General features: G+C 31.3%; 3 protein-coding genes across 3 annotated transcripts; 2 read left to right on the forward strand and 1 right to left on the reverse strand.

Annotated features, from left to right (window-relative positions):
- Positions 1 to 16: 16 nt before the first annotated feature.
- LOC110693699 (ras-related protein RABA1f-like) lies at positions 17 to 2,567 on the reverse strand. The gene is made up of 2 exons (XM_021870868.1): positions 1,962 to 2,567; positions 17 to 917 (listed from the first exon to the last, which is right to left on the reverse strand). Exons 1-2 carry the CDS (start codon positions 2,180 to 2,182, stop codon positions 485 to 487), a joined length of 654 nt encoding a protein of 217 aa, XP_021726560.1. The 5' UTR covers positions 2,183 to 2,567; the 3' UTR covers positions 17 to 484.
- A 4,308-nt stretch (positions 2,568 to 6,875) lies between these two features.
- Positions 6,876 to 12,334, forward strand: LOC110693700 (aromatic-L-amino-acid decarboxylase-like). Its single transcript, XM_021870869.1, has 3 exons — positions 6,876 to 7,535; positions 9,940 to 10,305; positions 11,439 to 12,334. The coding sequence occupies exons 1-3, from the start codon at positions 7,064 to 7,066 to the stop codon at positions 12,125 to 12,127; spliced, it is 1,527 nt and encodes a 508-aa protein (XP_021726561.1). The 5' UTR covers positions 6,876 to 7,063; the 3' UTR covers positions 12,128 to 12,334.
- A 4,813-nt stretch (positions 12,335 to 17,147) lies between these two features.
- LOC110693701 lies at positions 17,148 to 25,631 on the forward strand. Its single transcript, XM_021870870.1, has 5 exons — positions 17,148 to 18,315; positions 21,961 to 22,154; positions 23,727 to 23,760; positions 23,949 to 24,571; positions 24,955 to 25,631. The coding sequence occupies exons 1-5, from the start codon at positions 17,997 to 17,999 to the stop codon at positions 25,225 to 25,227; spliced, it is 1,443 nt and encodes a 480-aa protein (XP_021726562.1). The 5' UTR covers positions 17,148 to 17,996; the 3' UTR covers positions 25,228 to 25,631.
- The last annotated feature ends 1,405 nt before the right edge of the window (positions 25,632 to 27,036 follow it).

A 27,036-nucleotide genomic window follows, 5' to 3' on the forward strand; every position in this document is an offset into this window, starting at 1 on the left:
TCAAAGAAAAATGTCATTTTCCAACCTGTAGGTTTAGATTTTGACTCTTATCTGACTTTTCTGCCGTCCTTTTGACCAAGACGTTGTCATTTTCGTACTTTGAGGTTGGAGTTTTTGTTCTTATCCGACTGCTGTGCTGTCCTTTAATCTTAGTAGACATCGCTTACAATTGCATCATACATTTTGAATCAACTTATCAACAAGGTAAGCATCAGACTAATCAGATTCATAGACAGCAAAATTGAATTTCAAGAGGAATGAAACATAAACAAACTATCAAAGTAGCTGAAGAACAAGGTCATTCCTAATCAGAAATATCTGTAGCAACTATACAAAGTAACTAATCAAATTAAATCCTCATTAATGATATGAACAGGGTGTATCAGCAGAATATAACTATTTATCCTCTTTAATTTTCCTGTTATCTGAATCTGCACTTTTCTGTTCTTTTTTTTCTTTTTTTTTTTTACCCTGTCTTTGTTGACTAATTGGAACAACATCCGGATTGCTTGACCGCTGATACATCATCTTTGGAACCAATGTTTATGTTCTGTCCCTTTGGCAATGCTGCTGGGTCATCTCCAATGTCGAGTGCCTTCCTGCTCACAACATGATAGATCTGGGATAGAACTTCAGTAAAGGCATTCTCGACGTTCAATGCTTCCAGGGCAGATGTTTCCATGAAGAAAGTGTTCTCCCGTTCAGCAAAACCTTTGGCATCTTCTACAGAGACGGCACGCAAGTGACGTAAATCAGCCTTGTTCCCAGCAAGCATGATCACGATGTTGGAATCTGTGTGATCGCGGAGTTCCTTAAGCCATCTCTGCACATTTTCAAATGTGACATGGCGAGTAACATCATAAACAACCAATGCACCAACAGCTCCTCTATAGTATGCACTCGTTATTGCACGGTACCTTCATGAAGCCAAAAGATCTAAAGTCAGACCATAATCAACCAAGAACAAAACAATCGAAAATCCATAGAGAAGCAACTGTAGAAGCATCAGAACCAAAGAAGAGGAGAAAATGCCATGAAGATGGTGCACATTGCAGCTCTTGCTTATTTACAGACTAGCACAACTCGGCCATCCTGACGAGGAGACGAGGAGGCTTGTCCTTAATTCAGTTTTTTTTTTCTACCTCTTTTCTTTCTAAGAAAACAGTTTTGGCCTTAATTCAAGTCAAGGTAAAAGTTAAGCAACACAGCATAAAATCAGCTTCAAAAGCCTAATTGTGTCCAATTTATAAGATCATTCAAAAACACACAGACATGCTATCCCATATAATTTCTCAAATGTTTTTGCTTCACTTGTTCATTAAATCACAAGTACATTACATATTTCAAGCATTCAACAACAAAAGCAACAATGCACCAAAAACATTACACATTGTATACAAAACTTGATTCCAAATTTCTTGGCCTCGAAATATTTTACAGACAGCGAAATCCCATAGTAATGCGATTTCTAAAGATCTATCATGACATTATACATGCAAATTAACCTTCAATTCAATATGCGTAGTAGTTGAACGAACAGCAAAAGCCTAAAATTTACATATAGCATTATCAAAATATCAAATTTTCATAATTTTTACTTATCGGTAATTAAAAATACGAATGGTTGAAGTTGTGCATTAGCAAACGTGACTAAAGAAACGTGTCAACTAAAAAGAAACGGAGATTGTAGTAAACAATGTGCATGCACCCACTTAAATGTCTGGTGCAATTTCTTTGGGTGCTTGCACATTGTTTTTCCCTCATAATTTTTTAATCATTTTGATATAATGGTATAATTCATTTCGAAACATCGGCACCATGCACAAAACTTAATAAACAAAACTCATGTTAAATGTACACCAAACGAATGAATTAAATTATTAAATCAATATAAAACAGAAGAAAAACATGCATTTGTTAAAACAAAAATGTAATAACTAATAAGCAATGGTTTACGTTACCTTTCTTGGCCAGCAGTGTCCCAAATTTGAGCCTTAACAATTTTATCATCAACCCTAATGCTACGAGTAGCGAATTCGACACCAATGGTGGACTTGGATTCGAGGCTGAATTCGTTTCGAGTAAATCGAGAAAGAAGGTTGGATTTACCAACACCAGAATCTCCTATTAATACAACCTTAAACAGATAATCATAATCATCATCAGCCCTATATGCCGCCATGTTGTGATTTTTTTTTTTCAACAATATTCTTGCAATATTATTTCTCTTTTTTCAATAATATTCTTGCAAAATTCTCTCTATTTTCATATCTTTTTCTCTACCTTTAACTTCCTGCTTTCGAGGGGGTTGCTATGCTTGCAAAAATGCAAAGTGTAAATGGAAATTATTGAGCGAGAGATTTGCGTGCTTCCATTGGCTGTTTTTATTTTGTTTGTGGGGTCAAAAGGGTGAACAACAAAAATAAAAAATGGATTATTTTTATTTTTATTTTTTTATAAAAAAAAATGAAAAAAAGATATATGCATGCTGCATATAAAAAGCTAAATATGGAAAGAAATGACAATAAATAAATATTTATTACACCGATTTACTTGTGAATTGTCGATAAATTTCGAACTAAAAACTAAAAAAGAAAGTATATTAAATGTTTATATGGGGCTGCATATAGCATTACCCAAAAAAATACTTCCTCTGTTTTTTTAGTTGACACCTTTTTATTATCACGCTTATCAACGTATATTTTTAACGCTTATTAATTTCAATTATCAACATTGTAAATTTATAAAAAGTGGATATTAATAATATAAGCATATAGACAATTCAAATAAAATCCCACATGACTATTTTTTTTATTATATCTATAAATCACAAAAGCGAGTCAAAGTGTAATATGTGAATAGTGTTAAAGTCAAACGGTGTCAACTAAAAAAAACGGAGAAAATATATATAAATATACACACACAAAATATGTGTCCAATAATTATGTTTAGTACTTAAGGGTATAATGGAAAAACTAGTTAGGGTCGAGGCCATAATTTTTCCGAGCCAAATTGATCTGAATTTAAATTGAATTAGTAAGATTTTTCCGAATAAATATGACTATTTCCAATCCATAATTTTTAATTTTTCATGCTTTGTCGTTAATTTCAATAAAATTACATCATGTAGCCGATGTAGGTGTATTGTGTTCGTTTTATATAGGGTGAAACCAATATTAGGTATTTTAATTTGAGTTTAATTATTTAGTCTTGGTGAAGTATCGGGAATTTTCGTTCATAAAGAACTAAGTGAAAAAGAAGCTAAGGTACTCCTCCCATTTCAATTTGTTAGTCCCATGTATTATTTTGGGTGTTTTAAAAAAAATCTCCCGATATTAGATGTATTCCACTTTTAACTTAGTTTTTATTTTATATTTTATACTCCATATTAAATTATAATTGGTTAAATTAATTGATTGTGAATTGATGACATGACTCTAAGTAAAGAAATTACTCCCTTGATTTATGCAATTATTACTAATTCTTTCCTTATAAAAATCAAAAATTTAAATAAGGCAAAACTATTTATGAATTGTTTTTTTACTTTAATAAAACCATATTATATTAACTAAGGGTTCGTTTGGCAACACCATGTTTTATGTTTTTTTGGTTATTTTGTTTTTTAAAAGTATATTATATATGTCACATAAAGAATCAAAAAATATTTAGACTTATTAAAATCATGATAATTTTGAAAACTGACAACAGAAAAGTGGAAACACCTTTTTCTTTTTTCCTGTTTTTGGTTTTTAGTTTTCAAAAAAACAGAAAACTGAAAACCAAAAATGATGCTAAACATGCCCTTATGAAAAAAAAGTAGCAAGTGGGCCAAGTGGTGATAGGGCCCACTTGCTACTGTTAATCAATTTATTTCCTCACGCCATGAGGGGGAATTCGGTTTTCCTCATCACAAAAATTGCATTTATTTCCTCATGAGGAAAATTGCATTTCCTCTTTGATGATATATTCATGAGCAAATTTTTCCACATTATTCAATTTTCTACCGCGTTTTACATAAGAATAACATCTTACCAACCCATGATGTTTGAATCACATAAAGTTGTGTGCTTTTGTTGGAGAAGTATTGGCGCATATGGCCTATGTGCCAACAAAATAAGTAGGATGACATTTTTATGAATAATGAGAACTAGGGGTGAACAAAAGAGGGTACCTTGTTAAAATTCCTGGAACTAGAACTTGTTGGAACAAGTTCCTTAAAATGGGAATCTAAACCAGAACCTGTTGAATAAGTTTTTGAAAATTGGGAACCGGAACCTGTAATACTTGTAGGTTTCGGCTCCGATTCAGGTTTCGATTCTTGTAATATACTTACTAACTTATTGTAGATTTTGTAAACAAAGGTTTGTCACTAATTTATAATCTTTACAACTTGCAAATAAAACAAACTAATACTTTCTCCGTTTTCTTTTACTTGCAACACTTCCCTAAAAAGGAAATGTCGTAATACTTGCAACACACTATAAAAAAAAGTTAATTTAGGGAAAAACTATACTATTTCCCTTATTTAAAGCACATGGCCCACTAAGGCCCTATTTGATTCACCTTAATTTGCCGAACTGAAATTATTTTTAATGAACTGAACTTATTTTTACTGAATTGAAATTATTTTTACTGAACTTAAATTATTTTTACTAATTTGAAATTATTTTTACTGATTTTCTATTATAATTCTTCTTTAAGAAAACTGAATTTTACTGAACTGAACTTATTTTTACTGAACTGAAATTATTTTTACTGAACTAAAATTAATTTTACTGAACTGAACTTATTTTTACTGAACTGAACTTATTTTTAATTAATATTATTTTTTTAAGGTGAAAAAAACAGGGCCTTAATTACACTCGTTACAATCACTCATCCTATTTTTAAAGTTTATTATATCATGTAAATCCCACCTTTCTTAATTACCGCGCTAAAGGGTGTGTTGCATCTAAAAGAAAACGGAGGAAGTAGTAGTTGTCTAACAAATTTAATACATATATTTATTATTTTAATTTATTATTTAAGAAATAAGTTAGAATAATTGGTGTATAATTTGAAATTAAGTGATACTTTTATCAAGTTACAGAGTACTCTACAGGTTTCGATTTCAAAAAATTGAGAACCTGATGAGCTGGGCAACATGTTCTCCATTTTGTTACCCGGAAACGAAATCGAAACATGTACACCGGAACCTCCTGTAAAGATTTCGGTTTCGATTTCGGTTTCGGAACCTGTTAAACCTACGGTTCCTAACAGGTTCCGGTTTCAATTAAGGGTACTCTGATTTTTTGTTCACCCATAAAGATAACAAGAGAAAAAACAACGGTTGAAAATTTAATGGCAGAAAGTATTATTACATGCAAAATGATATATTAAGGGTCTGTTCTCATAGACTGAAATCAGCTGAGCTAAACTGAACTGAACTGAACTGAAATGAATATTTTATAAGAGAAGGAAATTAGGAGTTGAACTGAACTGAACAGAACTGAACATAATTAAAATGAATTTTTTATAAGAGAAGGAAATTAGGAGCTGAACTGAACTGAACTAAACTGAACTAAGCTGAAAATAAACGTATGAGAACAGGCCCTAAATGTACCGTAAAGAGAGAGAGAGAAAAAAAAAACCTTTATTGCCCTCCTATGTGCATGTGAAACACGTAGACCGTATACGCCTAAATGCACTCACTATTGTTTGTTATTCGTTAATATTTAGGGTCTGTTCTCTTACGTTGAAATTCAGTTCAGTTCAGTTCAGTTCAGCTCAGCTCAGTTAAGTTGATCAGTTTAGTTCAGCTCAGTTCAGTTCAGTTCAGCTCCTAATTTCCTTCTCTTATAAAATATTCATTTCAATTCAGCTCAGCTCAGCTCAGCTCAGTTCAGTTCAGTTCAGTTTAGCTGAGTTCAGTCAATGAGAACATGCCCTTAGTGTATTTTATCTGCTAAAGAATTACAAAGGAGTACATAAAAGATTGTGGATGACCTCTGCTGGCTGCTTCCATCCTACATTAGTACATTCCACAGTCCAACATTCCATATTTTGTCCTTGATCTATGAACCGCGGCAAGCGAGAAAGTGGGAAAAATTGCGTACTCCAATTACAAGGTGTGTTTTTTTATTTATGTACTTGTTCACTGACAATTTCAACTGCTAAATTATCTTAGTAAAGTACTCCACATTAATCGATATTTGTTACTATTAATTCAATAGAGTTGTTAATATTGAACATTGGCATTCCGTATCATACTGATTATCGTGTTTAGGTTGAGCATTTTTCGAATTTTAACATTTGATATCTGATTTTGTACTAGTGGTCTAGTACAGTTGTGGCCTTGTGGAACTATATACTACCCCCGTTTTTTTTTAGTTGACACATATTCCTTTTTAAGAAGTTTTTTTTTTTAGTTGACGCGTTTTCTTTTGGGGTAAATTTTTACCTTACATTTACAAGTTACTCCACTTGCTATTTCATTCTCTTTCACTCTCTCCTCTCCTTAATATTTGTGCCTAAACTAAGGCTATCCTCCATGAGGAGATTCTTTATTTCGATCAGAGTCGTATCAAAATAAATTATCCTCTCTTCAAGCACAGGCCACAAATTAGCCATGGCTACGACTTTGTTACCCTCCCTAAAGCAGTGAAACAATGGGCTACGACTTTGTTACCCTCCCTAATTAAAGCAGTGAACAAAACGAAAATTACTACCTATTTAAAAAGAATAGTCACACCACTCTTTTTCATTGTGGACTATCGTACAAAGCGGTAGATTTTTCAGCATGCACCAACTTCTCCTCAATTAATTCCTCATTTCATTCTTTCTAACGAGAAACAATATATATAATTGAACAACCACATAAAAATCAATTAATTTAGCTCAATATTATGAATTATACATTTAATTTTTCAACTACCCTTGTATCAAGTGTCTCAAGACATAGAACAACCTTGCTTATAAATAGCCCTACCTTAGCTTACACCCTTTGTCCCTTAACCCCCTTCCAATTCAATACTAGTAATACACTAATACTACCCTTCTAAGTTCTAACCACCCCAAATTTACCATGGGAAGCCTTGACCCAAACCTCACAAACACCTCCTCCCCCTCGAACCCAATCGAGTTCAAACCCTTAGACCATGAAGAATTCCGAAAACAAGCCCATCAAATGGTAGATTATATTGCAGACTACTACAAAAATATTGAAAATTTTCCCGTTTTAAGCCAAGTGCAACCTGGCTACTTGCTATCATCCTTGCCTCAAACGGCTCCAGCTAGGCCAGAGCCGTTTGAGGTCATCCTAGGGGATGTTAGCAAGTACATTTTCCCAGGTATGACACATTGGCTTCACCCCAAATTTTTTGCATTCTTTCCTGCAACCATTAGCTCGGCTGCTTTCGTAGGTGACATGCTTTGTAACGCTTTTAATAGCGTTGGGTTTAACTGGCTCGCTTCCCCGGCCTCTACGGAGTTAGAGATGGTTGTCATGGATTGGCTTGCTTCCATGCTTAAGCTCCCTACCTCCTTCATGTTCTCTGGTATCGATACTTTCCTAATTTCAAACACACCATTTTATATTGCATTACATTATATTATGTATCATGCATGAAACACGTATCTATGCATTCTAAAAATGTTAATTGATGCTCAAATATAGTGCATGAAATAATATAAATAAAAATTACTCCGTATAATGTTGTTTGGGTTATTAACGTGATATAGAAAGGAGAAAAAAAACATTTTGTTTGCTAGGCTACTAACATAAAATGTCTCGATCAAATAATTGTTTTTATGTTGTTTTAAGATGGTTACTTATATATAAGACTTCTTCTTTTACGTATTACTCTCTCGTCCTTTAATATCGGATAATCATCGCTTTTTTTATTTCCTAGTTGAAATACTCGATCAGTTCAATATGAGAGGTATGGGAAATTATAAGTCAGTATGATTTATGAGAGTAACATACTAACATGTAACATGCATAATATCTAATTTATGTATGCTAGCTAAAAGGCATTCATAAAACGTCTATATGTCACGTAGATCCCTCACTATCACACGTTACACACTTAATTGCTCAATACGCCACGTCACCCATCGAATTCTTCGATACACCATGGCCATGTCACTCACACAATCAACAATACTTCAAATATGTTGTTTTAACTAAATCAAAAATAGATATGGACAAGAAGGTTCGATCACTCAACCTCAAGGTAGATCACCGTTTAACCTTTTTTTTAACCATCTAAGCTAATTGTCAAATTAATACTCCCTCCGTCCCCGAATGATAGTCACTTTTGGGTGAAAATCACGGGAATTAAAGAGAAATAAATAAAGTACATGGGAACTAAAACCCAATCATTTGCAAAACAAAAAGAAGAAAAAGAAACTCATTGTCATTAAAAAGGAAGTCAACTCATTCAATTAAGGCACAAGTACAAAGGCAAATATGAGGGTATTTTGGAAAGCACAGATAATACATCCGAAAAAAAGAGGGTATATAGGCCATTTTGTGTTATTGTATGAGACCTAAAATTGTAAAATGTGACTAACATTTTGGGTGTCCAAAAATGAAAATAATGACTATCATTCGGAGACGGAGAGAGTAATATATTACAAAAGTATTGAAAAAACATATAAATCTAAGCTAATTGTCAAATTAATAATATATTACAAAAGTATTGATGGGATATTCTGACGGGAAGGGGGTTATGCTTTCTTTTCATTTATAATTGAGTTACATGTCCCAATGTTGTACAAGCATTAATTTTTTTTGGACTTGGTCGTTTACAAACATTATTGTTTGTTCACGTTTCATTTACTATGCAAGAAAATAATTGTGTGTCACTAATACTTAGAACAATATAGAAGGTGCTTTGATTTTGACATTGATTACACCGTTCTATTTCAGTGCCATGAGCAACCACAGAGTACATTATAAAACGCGAAATTGCCTGTGATTTGTTTGAAATATGACTATTATAATATTTTAGTTCATAATTGATGTATTTTTCATCAAGTTGTTAATTATATAGTTTATTTTTGCTATAAAGTACTATTATAAAAATTTTTTTTTATCAAAATTTAGTTTTATTTATGTAATTTTTATTCTTATTTTATATAGTTTCTTGAAAGATATTAATTTATGTTGGATTAAAATTTTCAAAATTATATTGGTATTGTAGATATTAGAATACTAACTAATTGTGTCCAATTTATAATGTGAAAAAATGGATCGCTCATATTATTTATCATTAAAATAATATGATAGACATATTTCAAACAACCGCTATAGAAAAATCCAACATATGTTATCTTACACAAAACTGGTAATAGATCAATTAATTCTAACGTCAAGAATGTAAATAGATTATACATGTACTTTATTCAACCTAATATTCCTGTAAGAAAAAAAAATAGAATTTAATCTGAGTTTTTATTTTCAAATTTTAGATTTTTAAATAATAAATAATTAGGGTAATAATATATGACTAGAAAAAAAACATATAATATATATCTTTTTTTTTTCTACTGAAGTAGGAAGGAGTACAGTAATTTCATTAAATATACGAAGTACGTTACTCCGTAATAGCCCTTCGATCAGCACTTATAGTCATCCTTATTCCTTAACTCTTTTGTCTTATTTGATCATGCTATTTACAAAATAAGTAAATACGAAGTAGTATTTATGCGCCAAGAATTTATTCCATGTTTCTATTTGTTTCTTTGTAACAAGGCATAACCACATGTATATATTGTCAAGTATTTTGTTTTACAACCGTCAAAATGTGATCTCCAGTGCTAAAATCTAAACTATTCTTTTTTGACAAACAAAATCTAAATTATTCATCTATGCATGTAGATACCAAAAAATGTCTTAAATTTTATAAATGTGTTATACGTCACACTAATGTTATATCCAAATTGGTTTGATATAAGGGACGGGAGGAGGTGTGATACATGGAACAACAAGCGAGGCCATACTCTGCACACTCGTAGCAGCAAGAAACCGAGCAATGGCGGCGACTAACGTCGATAATCCAGTATCGAAACTAGTAGTCTATGCTTCCGATCAAACACATTCTACCTTTGCTAAGGCGTGCAAGATGATCGGCATACCACCTAAGAATATTAGGTTAATTCCTACAACGGTCGATTCGAAATTTGCATTGCCACCCTGTCACTTTCGTAAGTGCATTAAAGCTGATGTGGCAGCTGGCTTGGTCCCACTTTATTTATGTGTTACTGTGGGGACCACTTCAACAGCCGCCATTGATCCATTGGAAGAACTCCTCGATATTGCAGGTTAGTCCAACTTGTTTGTGTTATACTCCATATATATTTGTAGTACGAAGTATGATATAATACCAACTTCTGTTGCTCAAACGATTGACGACAATAACATTTAATTTCCTATTTAAGTAGATGTTGATTAGATTAGTAACAATATATTTTGTCTGAGTTTGTATATCTTTATATATCTTTTTTTTTTCTTTATTACAATAGTACTTTTTGAATACAAAGAATTACAAATATATACTCCCTCTGTTACATATTACCGCAACATATTTCAAAAAAAAAAAAATATTACCGCAACAAAGGAATATTTCATGTCTCAATAATAACACCCTTTTATTACGAGTAATACGTAGCGGAAGAAGTATTACATATTTGGAAAACATACCTGAAAAATACACAATATTACGAATACTTCCTCCGTTCTAGTATTATTGCTACAACCGGACTTTTGCACTATTTATCATTTTTGTTTGACCACAATTATTATTTATACGTAAATTAAAATATAGTCATGTGGAGTTTGTAAGATTCGTCTCGAAAAATATTCACAATATCAACTTTTTATATTTGTTACTCTTATATAATCATAGATGTTTAACATATAACATATGCTTTAGAATGTGTAATTATTCTTTCGTGCAATATTTGTGAATCAGAGGAAGTATAATTAAATTACATCTTATATAACAAATAAGTTCAAAGTTTAGTTAAATCCAAACATCATCTCAGGCTTGATTGGAAAATCTCATACCGAATCAAGTTAGTTGAATATAGCCTTATTTAATTATTAGAGTTCACTTGAGTTATTAGTATCTATCAAGCTTATTATTTTATTTAATTTGCTCCTAAATTAGTCAAAGTAACATACTACCTCTGTTACATATTATTTGCATTTGCAACGATTAGACATTTTATCTCTCTACTTTATGTCAAATCGTTGCAAATAATATGTAAAGGAGGTAGTAGTTTAATTTAACATAGTTTTCACCTAAATACGTACAATAGAGAAAGTTAGTTTTCACGCATGTGTCATTTATTAAATGTCATTATTAATTAATTGTTGATCACTATCTCATCTAATTAACGAGTTGGTTGTTGGAATAACGTAGTTAACCATCAAAGTTTTGATCATTAATTAGGTGATTATGACATTTGGGTCCATGTTGATGCTGCTTATGCTGGAAGTGCTTGTATATGCCCTGAGTTTAGGTACCATTTAAATGGGGTTGACCGAGTTGACTCCCTAAGTATTGCACCTCACAAATGGTTGCTAACCTACTTGGATTGTTGTTGCTTGTGGATGAAAAACCCGAGTTTGGTGGTTAAAGCCCTCGGTACTAACCCGGAGTACTTGAAGAATGAACCTAGTGAATCCAATTCGGTAGTGGACTATAAGGATTGGCAAATTGGTACGGGTCGACGGTTCAAGTCGCTCCGTTTATGGTTCGTGCTACGGACCTATGGGATTACGAACCTTCAAAATCATATTCGGTCTGACATTGGCATGGCTCGGTATTTCGAGAGTTTAGTAAGATCTGATCCTCGGTTTGAGATTGTAGCGCCTCCAAATTTTGCGCTAGTTTGTTTCCGGTTTAACCCGACAAGTGAGTTCAAATCAATTAAAATTGAGTCTCTAAATAGGGAGTTACTTGACCGTATCAACTCAACCGGTCAAGTTTACATGACTCATACCATTGCTAGTGGGGTCTACATGTTGAGGTTTGCAGTGGGGACCACACTCACAGAGAAACGTCATGTGGTTGCAGCTTGGAAGGTAATTGAGAAAGAAGCTCAAGTGATATCAACAACATTGAAATTAAACACATGAAATTGAAATTAAGGTTCAACCAGATTCAAATCTTGCTTGCATTATTATGCAATCTTTTTATTTATAATCAAGGGTTGGTTGATCTAAGAATAAAGTTGGAATGTATACATGCATTTCATTCCAACTAGCGTGTAGCCCAGATGTTACACCGGATTGTTAAACTATTTTTATTACACCTTGTGATATATGTACTTAATATTTATAGTGTCTTTTTTCCTTTTTAATTAGTCATTGTGATTTGCAAGTATATACAATTATTTTTATATATAGAAAATGGTTAATAATTGGCTTATATAGTTAAATAATCATCCTTCTTATATGAGGTTGGGTGTTTGAAGTACATTAATTATCCTTATGTTTTTAAATTTTATATGGAGTAATAATGTTGTTGAGTAATTATATAGCATAATAGGTTGAGTAGATGACAATAATGTATAGATTTTTTGTACCACAATAATGTTAGATTTGTACAACAATAATGTATTAAGTTATCTTTATTAATCAATGATATTAAGGTTATTTTCATTTCATTTACATTGGTTGATTTAATGCGTTGTATTCTTCACTTTAATTTCATTTATTTCAAGTTTAATAAGTTTAGCTGAGAGTAAATACTTGTGGGTTCGAGTAAGATTTTTTTTTTCCCTTTTAGAGAGCCACAAGGCAGATGATGAGAATCAATCCTTCATTCTCGGGTTCAAGTAAGATAATGAATGTGTAATAGATTAATAATAGATGAAGTTTCATAAGATTAGATAAGAATATATAAGGGTAAATAAGTTCCAATCTTCCTTTCGGGCGGCATAATCAGGAAATTTAGTTACAGGCGGCACGCATCGGGGCCTCTTCTTTGGTCTTGCCTCCCCGTAACTGATTCCTGACGATAAGGATGGGCAACCAGGTGGTCCATCAGAGGAGGCAAAACCAAAGAAGGGGCTCCGGCACAGGCCGCCCGTAACTTAATTTCCTGATTACGCCGCCCGAAAGGAGGACCCGGACAAGTTTTGTCCAATTCTCGTTGGAGGGACTGGATATACGCCTTTCCTAAAGGCAAGTCCATAAACCTACAGAAAACAAAGAGATTGGCTGCCCCTTGCTTTCTTTTCCTACCTTTTTTAGAGTCCGGGATAGAAGCAGGGGCAGAAACAAGCAAGATAAAATAAGATATAATAAAAGTTATTTGTACTATATTCATATTAAATAGGAAAAAAAAAACATAGGAGATCCTTAACTTGCTTTATTGTCTCCCATTTTGATTAGCAACATAATCAATTACTGCTTAATTGAAAGTCATGTTTAATTTTTATTTTGGTCCCAAAAAAAAAAAAAAATCTCCAAGTAAAATTAATTATTCTCAATTCCCAATCATGAGGTTGATGGAGCTATCAAAACATTATTGTCGTACATACTCCATATGTAAGACAGTAAGAGTAAGACTACGGATTTAACCTCAAGTCTATTTAATTTTTTTGGTGTGTCATGTCAAGCTTAGCTTGAGCATGCTTTTTTAAACTAGTGCTTTTAGCCAATTAAAAATCGACTTTAAATGAATTTATTGTTAAAAATGAAATGATTTGTTACAAGTTGTTTACGGGTGAATTGGTTCATTCTGTGAACGATATCTACATTGTGTATCTATTATTTCTGACATTGATAATTATAGTCTTGTACAATCTTATTCAATTATTTCCAATATGATTATCAATCTTTTAATTTTTTTGTTGAATATAATTATAACTTTATATATATATAATTGCAATATATAACTTTTATATAATTACGGAGTATAACTTATCTAAAATGAAAATTTATTATCCCGTAATGATTAAAGTTAAGCATTGATAATCTTTATGCATGAAATTATGGATAAAATCGATTAGAAAGTACCCCCTTTGATGAATTAGTTATTAAAATACAAACTTTTCATTTTCTATACTTGTATCTTAGTCCAAAGTTGAACATAGCTCGTAGGAATTAATTAGCTACGTGTATCTTAGTCCAACATTGAACATAGCTTGTTGGAATGAATTAGCCATCAATGGACTAAGATACAAGTAGCCAATTAGGGGTTTTCAGTGTTTGGTGAAGCCGTGAAGCAAAAAGAAAACGTGTAAAAGCTTATAATTAGCTTTTGACTAATTATTTCTCTGCTTGCTATGCTAATACGAGTTTATGTTAGGGCAGATATTTAGCAAACCAAGAACTAACACGAGGTATGTTATTAACGACTAATTGCCACTCTCAAGAGACTCGACTCTTGAGTCAAACACAATCTATCCTATTCAAAATTGACTCGAACAACACTCAATTCAGATTTCAACTCATATGACCACAATAATTTAGCATATTTTTAATTTGAAATTAACCCAGCCCGACATGTTGACCTTACCAAATCTGACTCAGACGCTCGAATTCACACCTTTAAACCCATATATGGCTCTAGAATATTATGGTATAATAATCAACCATACACTAAACCGCACTTAGCTTGCATGATAATAATGTCAGACATATATACACAATTACTACTGTAACTTTTGTCATCTCAAAACTAAATTTATACGGTTTTTTCACCATATACCCCTGAACTTTTTTGGTTTATTCACTATATACCCTAAACTTTTTTAAATTCATTATATACTCCTAAGTTTTCACAAAATACACCATATACTCTTGATGACTAGTGATTTCTAACTTTGTACCAATATGTCACAAGGGTGCTAACTTTTATACCAATTTGGCTAATTGGCCTAGATTTGATTTTGGAGATTTTAGAGTGGTTTCAAGGGTTGGATAAAGAAGATAAGTGCTAACTTTTTTTTTTTTTTTTTGGAATCAAGATCTAAGGTAGTTTCAATACATAATTAACCAAAAAAAAAAAACAGGGGTGTATGGTGAAAAAAACCGAAATTTATAAAACTTACCTCTCTAGACTCTAGGTTCTCTTTACCAGTTTATAGACATTCAAACTTATTAAAAATAATTTTTTCTTAAATTTTTTTTTTGAAAATTAATTTTCTTAATTTTCAAAAAACTTTTTTTTTTAATTAATTTTAATTTTTTTTATATATATATATATAAAAAAAAAATTCATTTTTAGTGAATTTGACCAACCAAAAAAAAATACATTAAAAATCAGCCAATAAAAATTAAGTATATTATAGTGATAATCATTTTAAAGATGTTATTGTAGAAACATCCTTTATAAATTTAGTAGAAAACAAATTGTATGCCCAAAGTTTAAGAAACATCGTTGATTTAAATGAAGCCACAATAGAACTTGCATTTTCAAATATTCAACACAAAGATGATAGTAAAATTCTCATATTTGAGGACAATTACAACTCATAGATGACACTGCATGTAATCTCAATCAAGTAATAAAACTTTTGTAAGGAATACTCCCTTTATCTTATATTTCAGCCCTACAAGTTTTTGGATATCCCTTTGTATTTAATTTTTCATTCTCATATCTATCTATCTATCTATCTATCTATAATAATACTAAAATAACAACCGCTGACATCATGCTAGACACATGTCAAGTTGTTATTAAAAATTTTCCCACCAAAATTATTCATACTAACATTATTTTATGCCTTTTATTTTTATTTTTTTGAAAGTTTATGCTTTTTTTTTTTAATAACTTTTGATTAGCTATATTACTTGGTTAGATACCGTGCGATGCACATTTTATATAAAGCCTATTTTTAATTTGTACATTTTAAAAATAAATCGCTGTTATACATGAATATAAATAAGAATTAAATAAAATTGGAAAATTTTATTTTAATCAAAATTATGATATAGTATTTGTTCAACGTTGTCTAATTCATATTTAAATATAGGAGGTCATTTATTAGTGTGCTATTTAAAATCGTTTCAATTTCTTACAATATAAATTTTAGTTGTAATGTAGAAGCTTCCAATATTTAAATTTCAAAAATGTTGAATATAATAGCTTTCCAAAAAAAAAAAAGATGACATCATCATTGTATTTAGGCGGGGAAATTTTTATTGAGAAACTGACACATGGACAATGGTGATGTCAGCAACTTTCGTTTTAGTAGTAGTTAATAGATTAGTAGCATCAATTTCCAAAATACAATCTAAATAATTTAATTTTTGCTTCCTCAGCTACCCCTTTCATCATTCAACTTTTTCTAAAACCTTAATTTTTTTTTAAAATATTTGATGTATTATTTATTTTGGGATTTCTAAAAATTGTTATATGAAAAAAAATACTTCGTAATAAACAAATTTAGAAAATTTTATTTGTTCAAAACGTGCATCGCACGAGAATAATCTAGTTATCAACAACAATAAGACTACTGGCGTATTATAGAGTACAAATTTTTTTAAAAAATAAATAAGTGATCTTATGTTATTGTGAAATTGTGAGAGTCCCAGATTTGTGAGGAATTCATTTGTGAGTGAGATTCTGGTTTTTTAAAGTCTATACTACATTCCTACTTCTATAATTCTATTGCAAAAAAAAAAAAAAAAAAAACAATACTACAATATAAGTATGAAATTTGGAGTGGTAGGAATCGAACCCAAGAACCATAACTAGGAGAAAGATTATGCAATTTTAAAAACCAAAACTTACCACTGCGCCATTCTTCAACATCTAATTCTTTTAATTTTTTTTATTTAAAAAAATAAAATAAAATTATAGAGTAGTTTTTTTTTGGAAAAAATACACTTTAATAATTTCAACTATGATGATTTACTTTTAATAATCCCAATTAAGGTTTATTATCTAATAATCCTTACTATAAGGTTAGTTTACCAACAATAGTCCCACTGATCGGTAACCTGATGAAGAGTTATATATATATATATATATATATTTTAAGCCACGTGTCAACGTATCATTGATGCAAATTTTTTAAAAAAAATCCTAATTCAACGAAAATTGGCTAGCTGCACCTCTAGACCACTGAAACTCGCCGACCGGCCTTCTAGAAGGCCAACTAACCTAACCCCAGCCTCCGTAATTGCCTACACAGCCACCCTGATCCCAAAAACCACTAACATGCACACGGTGACTTTAGGTGGCTTGGGGGTTTAAGGTTGGCTGGGTTGGTGGTTTTGGAGGTCCAGGATGGGTCAAAGGTGGTTGGTCGTTCGATTTCGATGGGTAAGAGGGGTGGTTGGTCGGTTACCGGCGAGGCTAAAGGTGGGGTTTAGGGTTTGACTATGGGGATAGGTGACTGGGATTTTTATTTTTATTTTTTTTTGTTTAAGTTTTGGACCAATAATCACGTGTTGACACGTGTCATGGTAACCTGTTATAACAGGTCGTTGGTTTACTATTGACCGGTTGGGACTATTGTTGGCAAATTACCCCCATAGTTAAGATTATTAGATCATAAACCTTATTTGAGATTATTAAAAGTAAATTGCCCATAGTTGGGATTATTAAAGTGTGTTTTTTCCTAAATTTTTTGAAATAAAAGTCTGTAGGTTCAATAAACCCCCTGAATTCCGCCCCTGAATAAGATTGAATTAGATTCTACAAGTTTACTCTTTCATTCACTAAATTATTTTTGTGTCTCGACATTTAACTTCACTCAATTCAACTTTTTAAAGCTCCCTATTGATCAAAGTGTTGATTTAAATAAATAAAAAATAAAAAAAACCGAAGAGAATAGAGATAGAAAAATAACTACGTCCTAGTGTGGACAGTTAAAGGGAATATTATCATGACGCTAAGACGCCAAATTTAGAATCCAAGACAATTTCGTGCGTATAGAGCAACAAAAATGAATATATAAATGGAAGTTGTGACATCCACTTAAAGAAACCACATGCTCGATCTTCCATTGCATCATTTTCAAATTCTCTCATTTCTTCTAAGCTAGGCATGTCTTACTACTGTTCTTCAGATAGCTTAGTATGCAAGGATTATCTTGAATTGAATCCAGAAAATGCTAGTTTTAATGATCTTTTTCACCTTCTTTTCTTTAATGAGAGAAAAAATTTCATTGTAAGCCCTTCCCAATTCGAACAAGATTTAAGAAAATTTAATTATCGATGGCTCGTTGTTACTTCTGTTTTTATGTTGAAGTTGTTTCGTATCATGAAGAAACCAATGAAATACATTGGTTATTTCATCATAGCATGGATGAATCTAATCACAAATAATGGTGGTGTGCTCAAGTTGTTGTTGAATTTCATCAAAGGTTAGCAATTATATTATCATCAAAATTTGCAATTTGCTTAAATAATTTCTTTTTTTTTCAATTTTTTTTTCTTTGTAGTTCATGAGTTTATATAAGCATTTTGCATGGGTGTGTAACAAAATAATGATATGGTGGTTGTGTTATGAAACTTCATGTGGCTTGTAATAAAAACTAAATATTAGTATGTATTAGCTAATTAATTGCAATAACCCTATTATCCAACTACATAATTACATAAATTTTTTTATTTTTATTTTATTTTTAGAAACATAAGAACATAATTAACTTACTAAAAAATTGATATATTTGCGTTCCTTAAAGGTTATGTTACTTGCCAATTTTAGAAATAAAATTAGTAATAATTAGCTAATCTTTGAAAGCGAAGGCTAACAAAATCAATCAACATTGCAAATTATATAGTTAAATTTTGTATATTAATTAGTGCTCATAGTTGTTATCCCATAATAAGGCCAACAAAGCCATAATGTAATTTATGTAAAATGCGTAGGCTAATCTTTGAAAATTCCTTTGTTCATACACTGTGCCAATTAAGTGCAATTTAGATTTATTAAGAAACTAGATGAAGCCCGTGCGATGCACGGTTTGTTTGAATTTTTTAAAACAATTTTTTTTGTATTTATGTGCTAAAATTTCTTATATATTTAGATAAAATTACTAATCTCAAAAGATAATATTTTGTATTTAATTGATTTAAACTTTAAAATCTCATTCGTCAATTTTGCTTACGTGACATTTGAATTATTTAATTGTAAAATAAATTAATAATCTCTTATTTAATTGGATACAACTTAAATTTATAATCCTACATGGCGCATTAAGAAAATTAAATCTTACGTGGCTCTCTAAAAACTCGGGAAAAAACTCCCCATATATATTAGATTAGATTGAGTAATAATCAAATTGGATCTTAATCATAATTTATAATTCTTAAAGATCTGACCCATTTATTTGTACTAGTCAGATGTGATCCAAGGCAACATGAAAAAATTAAATAGTTTGTTGATAAAGTCTAATTAGCCAGCTGTTAATAATTAATACTAATTAAAATATAAATAATTAATATATATACTCCGTATATTATATCTTATGGATGCTTTATGTGAATATTATAATTCAGCTAATGCTTATCAATGATGAATAATGGCCAAGCATAATAATCATGTACCCGGTTGTAATCTGTATAAGTTTTCTCCGGTCTCCCACTAATTAAGATTTGGATAGCAATTGACCGGTAACGTAGTGGTAATTGCGGCTGTTGGTAAAGATTGGTAGATGGTGTGTTTGATCCCCTGTAAATCCGCAACAACTGCGAGGGGACTAAAACTAACCACCTAGATGTAAGACTCAAATTTGAATTAGCCTAAAGAGTGAATCGGGAGAAATAAAATAAAATTTGGATGACTTAATTAATAATAAGCTCGTCGCTACTTGAAGTCAACAGTTGTGTAAATACACCCCACCTTTTATATATCTATCTATAAACTATTACTAAAAACAGAAGATGCTGACGTCATTACTGTCCATATGTCGATCTTCTGGTAAAAAAATTTCCGCCTAAATGCAATGATGATGTTATCAGTTTTTGTTTTTTTTTTTTGTAGAGCTATCCTATTTAACATTTTTAAAATTTAAATATTAGAAGTTTCCACATTACAACTAAAACTTATTATTTTATCGTAGAAAATTGAAACAATTTTAAATAGCACACTAATAAATGACCTCCTCCATTGAACTATGAATTAGACGGCGTTGAACAGATACTATATTATAATTTTGATGAAAATAAAAGATTTTAAATTACAAAATGTACGTCATTCTTATTTATATTCATGTATAATAACAATTTATTATTAAAATGTACAAATTGAAAATAAGTTGGATAATAATAATGTCAAAAAATACAATCTTTAAAAAAAAAAAAAAACATTATATTTTGGTTTACCCAAACAGAAAATGAGGTTTTTTATTAAGGGACGAAGGGAGTAATTACCTCAACGCTAATTGAAGTCAACGGTTGTGTAAATACACCCGGCCACCTATATATAGGTTTTAAGTCAAAGAACGTGCTTAAAACTGTTGATATGTGGTCCAAGCAAACTTGTGAAGTGGTCGTAACTCCTAAGATATTATGTAATCTTGAGAAGGAATCAAACTATGTTTAGGTTTTAAGGTCGTGGATTATTCATCGTTCATGTTAGGCTTTACGCATTCTATTGGTTAAGATAATTATTTTCGTGCAGCTAATAATTTTCATTATTACCTCATAATTTTACGGTGTAGATTAATGTGATTTGGTCTAAGCATAATATGGAAGTGTCACTTGCATTGTCAGTTGGAATGATTTTTTTTTTTTTTTTTTTTGACAAGTGGAATGAATCATATTTCATGCTCAATATTTCCGCTTTTTAAAATCCCGTGCAATACACAGTTATTAAATATTATTGTTAAAAAATATTTATTATTATAATAATATTATAAATTACTACATAAAGTATATAAAAGATATTTAGAAATATTCATAAATATTTGGGTATATATGAAATATGATTGTCAAAGTGGAAAAAAATCATAAAGTATAAATAGTTTACTTTTAGATTTTGCATAAAAAAAAAAGAGCGAAAAAGACGGGAAATTTTTTTACAAGGTAATGACAAGTGTTATGGATGGATTCGCTTTTAGGGCTTGTTCTCCTACGTTGAAATTCAGTTCTGTTAAGTTCTGTTCAGCTCAGTTCAGTTCAGTTCAGCTCCTAATTTCCTTCTCTTATAAAATATTCATTTCAGTTTAGTTCAGTTCAGTTTAGCTCAGTTCAGTTCAGCTCAGTTCAGTTCAATTCAGTTCAGCTGAGTTCAGTTAATGAGAACAGGCCATTAGTATAGGTTAATAGATAGATTACTAGTTTTTGCCCCATGTTATGTACGGTTATATAATAATAAGACTTGTAAATCATATATATATATATATATATATATATATAAACTTTTTATATATATATATATAAACTTTTTATCATCATGATATTTTTTAAGGGGAAAAAAAAAATTGGCGGAATTTTTCTGTTGTTAATGCGACACGTATACTTAAAGGATAACTTTAGTGAATGTAGTATTAGTTATAAATATAATATTATTAATTTATTATGTTAAAGTTCATAGTAACAAACCTTTTAATTTTTTTAATTATTAAAAGTGTTTTATTTTTTAAAAAAAAATTTAAGAGATAATTACCAATTTAAAGCAATATATAATCTTCATATTTATGTGTAACAAACTTTTTATTAGAAGATTAAAAAAAAAAAAAAAAAAAAAACATTGGGCGGAAATTTTTTGCTGAGAAAGTGACACACTGACATGTGTGTTAGGGGATATTACCGGTTATTACTTTAGTATAGTACCAACTACTAAGTATTGATACTTAGTTCTTAGAAATAACATACTCGTATGTTTTTTTTTTTTTTCTTCTTTTGTGACTTACGACGGAAATAACATATGATGTCAACAAAATGATGGTACATCCGTACATGCGTATATCATACTCCATATATGTGTACGCTCTTCAATTTTGATCTATCATTACTTAATTAGTATAATAATTTAGCTGAGGATTTAATGAAATTGTTGACAGGCAATGTGATAATGCCAAACGAGTCAACTGACACATATAGATCAATAATGGCACTTGTTGACAGAAGAGTTGATTTGGACTCAAATATAGGACCGGGGCATGTCAATTATGAAGCTTCGTTTACTTGGATGGCTTCTAAGTTATCCTATGAAAATTCTGCCTTCATTAAAACTATTGTTCAGGACCATTGGAAGGTATTGTACTATTGTTCACCTTTCCACGCATATTCTTTTTTATTTTGTTTTATTTTGGGATGATATAGATGTTGGCATTGGTTTTATTTAAGTTTATATGAAAGTATGATTAATTGGTATGGAGGAAATTTTGAACGAAGTAGACAAGTAAATAAATAAATAAAAGGAAAAATGGAAACTAAAAATCCAACCTTTGCGAGGTCTGACAAAAAAAATCCAACCTTTAATTAATCTCACAAAAATCCAACCTTTGCACCCCACCTTCTCCCACAGATCCATTATCTGTTGATGACCGATTTTTGTAAGTTATGTGCCACATGTCAGTCATTAATTAGTCAATTAGTTTTTTAATTATTAAAAAACAAAAAAAAATTAAAAGAAAAAAAAATCAACACCAGCCACCTCCCCTAGCCCCCGCACCGCCCCAGCCACCTCCCCCACTCCCTGGAAATTTCCCCCCACCCCCAACCAGCCCCACCATCAGGGTCGTCGGATTCCGACGATCTCCCCCCACCCCTTGCCGCAACCTCCCCAACCACCAAAACCCCCTACGATCTAAACCCTAACCACCACACCAAACACCCTATTCGACCCTCCCAAACCAGCCCGACCCCTCCCCGAACCTCCCCACAGCCCGCCGACCACAAACCGATAACCCCTGACCCTCCCCGACCTGTTTCCACCCCTCCCCACCCTAAACCCGACCCAAATTAGCACCCTTCCACCCAAATCCGATAACCCCGGCCCGGTTTTGTGGGTCGAGTTTCGTGGGTGGCTGGGGTTCTAGGGTGGTCGGGGTTTAGCCGTTTAGGGTGGTTGGTGTTAGGGTTGGGTTCTAGGGTAGTCGGGGTTTAGCCGTTTAGGGTGGTTGGTGTTAGGGTGGCAGAATTGGTGGTGGTGCCTTGGTGGGTTGTTGGAGAAAGGAGAGAGAAAGAGGAGGAAAATTAAAGAGAATTTTTTTTTAAAAAATAAATATATATATATATACATACTTTTTTTACCTGTTTAATAGGTTAAAGGTCAAATGGATCTGTAGGAAAAGGTGTGGTGCAAAGGTTAGATTTTTGTGAGATTAATTAAAAGTTGGATTTTTTTTGTCAGACCTCGCAAAGATTGGATTTTTAGATTCCATTTTTCCTAAATAAAAACAGTGGGATTAATAATTTGTTGAAAAATAATGAATGTAAGAAGAAAGAAATAATAATAATAATAATAATAATAATAATAATAATAATAATAATAATAATAAAGTAGTTTGATTACTGAACTTTGGGTGGGATTATGAAAAGAGAAAGATATAATATTAAAATGTAGTTTTTGCCAAAAAAAAGGTAACACTTATTAAAACATGATTACCTTTGATAAATGTTATACTTGTTAAAACACATAAAGAAAGTAGATTTGAATTTTAACAAAGACATACTTCTTGTTTCAACTGTATCATTCAAAAATTGGATTATGCTAGCTAGTAATTGCATGTCATCATATGTTCTTACAATTTCTACGTACACTATTTTTATTTTTATTTTATATTCTTACATTTACAACCTTTTTCGTCCAATATTTTAACAGATGGAGTTGTTAGGAGCCTACAACTTCCGAAATGGTAAGCATTAATTATAAACTAGTAATTGTATAATTTTTCATTGTGGTCTCTATATTACGTATTGTTATATTATATGTATTGTCTAAAGCTATTGATTTGGAGTGTACATAAAAATATGCATGCAAAAAAATTTAACTAATGGAGGTAACAATAATTATTTGCCCTAATTGAAATGTCATTTGTGCTAGATTTTCAAGCAAACAACTCTACACATGCATTCATGGCTCGCAACATAAGCAAGGACATAGACACAATAGTAGTGGCATTTAGAGGCACAAACCCCTTCGACGCAGATGATTGTAGCGCGGACATTGATATCTCTTGGTTTAGGCTAACGAACGTAGGGAAAGTTCATGGTGGATTCATGAAGGCATTAGGCCTCCAAAACACTAAAGATGGTGTTGGATGGCCAAAGGATATCGAATCGAATGATGAGAAAACACAATTTGCATATTACAAAATTAGGCAAGTCCTTCGAGACATTTTTCAAGAGAACAAGAACGCAAAATTTGTAGTAGCGGGACATAGTTTGGGTGGTGCATTAGCGATTTTATTCGCTAGTGTTCTAATATTGCATGAAGAGAAAGAATTGCTTGATAGATTGGAGGGTGTTTATACATTTGGACAACCAAGAGTTGGAGATGAGGAATTTGGAGATTTTATGAAGAAGAATTTGAAGGCCTATAATGTGAAGTATTGTAGGTATGTATATTGTAATGATATGGTTCCTCGACTTCCTCTTGATGACAAGACTCTTTTGTTTAAACATTTCGGCCCGTGCCTCTACTACAATAGTCTCTACCGAGGAAAGGTAATTTTTTTTTTTTACTTCTTTTTATTTACGTATGATCATATGAGACTACGAGAGAAGTATATATTTCATAAGTATTTATTTATCAAAGAGCAGTCATAACGATGATCCTAAAAATTGGTGTTTTCCTAAGTAATTATAAATAGACTGACTATACTTACTCGTATTTTGAAAGCAATTACATCATGAAGTGGATGAAGTAAATTAACATGCATATATACCATGACATAATATTTTTTAATATGAAAACTAACTTATCAACAAAAAAATCATACAACATCTACAAATGAAATCTGAATCTAACAAATACGTTCATGATTCGGAACTTTATTTTCAATGTACATCCCTTTTGACATATTTGTTTTTGTTATGGATGAATGTAGGAATTGAAAGTGGAGCCAAATAAGAACTACTTATCATTGCAATGGATGATACCAAAGTACATGAATGCAAGTTGGGAGCTAATTAGGGGAATCATACTTCCATATATGAAATGGGGTCCAGATTACAAAGAATGTTGGTGCCAAGTTATTTATCGAATGATTGGGTTGCTTATCCCAGGTCTTGCGGCCCACGGCCCACAAGATTACACTAACTTAACTCGATTGGGCCGCATGGCTTTGCCTCTTTGTGATCATGACAAAAAAATTGAATGAAATTTAATTCAAATGATACATAAAATCTTGGCACAAATAAATTGCACAAGAATAAGTAATGCCTCTTAAAAACACAATTTTTTCATATGCGGCCGGTTACACTAGTGATCAGGGTTATTTATAGAGGTTACTTATTTTGAGATTACATATTTAGGGGTTACTCTTTTGGTCAAGGGTTACTTATTTAAGGGTTACCCCATCGGTCAGGGGTTATTCTTGTATAAAAAATGCTCTAATCGACTGAGTAAATTTGGAATAAGTAATCCCTGACCGACTAAGTAACTCCAGACTAAATAACCTAGTGAAAATGCGTCAATCGATTGAATAACCCTATAAAAAGTAACCCTTGATTGATTGAGTAACCTTTAAACAAGTAACTCATATTAGTAACCTCGACCATACAATGTGACCAACCACATAGAAAAAACACCGTTTAAAAAAATAGGCAACTTATAATCGTGCAATATGCCTAGGTGTTAGGTGCTGGCAAATTGTTTTGGCCAAATAATTACCAATATAATGATTTTTAATAAGTACCCTAAAAAAAATATTAGGGTTATTTTTATTTTTGTATTATCATTGTAATATTGAAATTATGGTTCGCCTTTATAGAAGCCTTGGCATGTGTTGTACATTAATCCCATAATGCTACATATCACATTTGAATCTTTATGAGTTGACATAATCAGTATCTAATTCAAATTACCTTATTAAACTCTATGTTAGTAATGACAACGTATTCGACATTGTTGTGAACTATATAAACTTGACTAGCTGTAATCTAATAACTATTCCGTATTACTAAAATATAAAATTGCTGACATCATCTTCTTCCCAAACCGTATATGTGCGCACTCTCATAACAAATTTTCCCTCCAAATGCACTTATGATGTCATATATATTTTTATTTTGTTTTGTTTTTTTTTTGTAGGATTTTTTTTATCTCTTTTTCGTTTCAACCTTTTCACTGTGTCAATCTATGGGCATGTTCACATTTACTTAATTTCAGTTAAGTTCAGCTCTAATCAGTTCAGTTTAGCTCTAATCAGTTCAGGTTAGCTCTAATCAGTTCAGTTTAGCTCTAATCAGTTCAGCTCTTAATTTTCCTCTCTCATAAAATATTCATTTCAGCTCAGCTCCAATCAATTCATTTCATTTCAGTTCAGTTCAGCTCTTAATTTTCCACTCTCGTAAAATATTCATTTCAGCTCAATTCAGATTTTTTATGTTTTTTTTTTTTACTATCAATGAGTTCGTTTTATATGTTTTTTAATAAACAAATAATAAAAGTACTGTTGTACTGTAAAAACGTGCATAGCACAGGTTCTAACCTAGTTTAAGTCTATAATTGACAAAAATATTACTTCCTCCGTTCATTTTTTATTGCACCATGAGAAATTTCAAGCTTGTCAATGCATTACTTTAGCTAATAAAATCTTCAATTATACTTTTGTAAAAACTAGGGTAGTGCTACGCGCGCGTTATGCGCAAAGCAATATAGTGTTGCTAATGTGTGAGACCGGAAATGTGATTTATTTTGGCTAATTTGTAGGTTTTTTTAGGTAATTATGAATAAATGTAGATTAATTAATAAACATATTTGTTGATGAATTGAATTACATTAAAAATTAGTGATTGTACATTTTTTTTAAAGTTTTAAATGTATAATTTATTTATTAGGTTATTAACTAAGTCACATAGAACACAAAGTTGAAGAATTTATACTGCAGTAGCAACACCACCAAAGTTTTTTTCACTGTTAACTCGCGTATATAACTCGTAACAAACACAATACAATTGAAGATTTA

This window comes from Chenopodium quinoa, unplaced genomic scaffold, assembly GCF_001683475.1.
Source record: "Chenopodium quinoa cultivar QQ74 unplaced genomic scaffold, ASM168347v1, whole genome shotgun sequence".
NCBI classification, from domain to species: domain Eukaryota; kingdom Viridiplantae; phylum Streptophyta; class Magnoliopsida; order Caryophyllales; family Amaranthaceae; genus Chenopodium; species Chenopodium quinoa.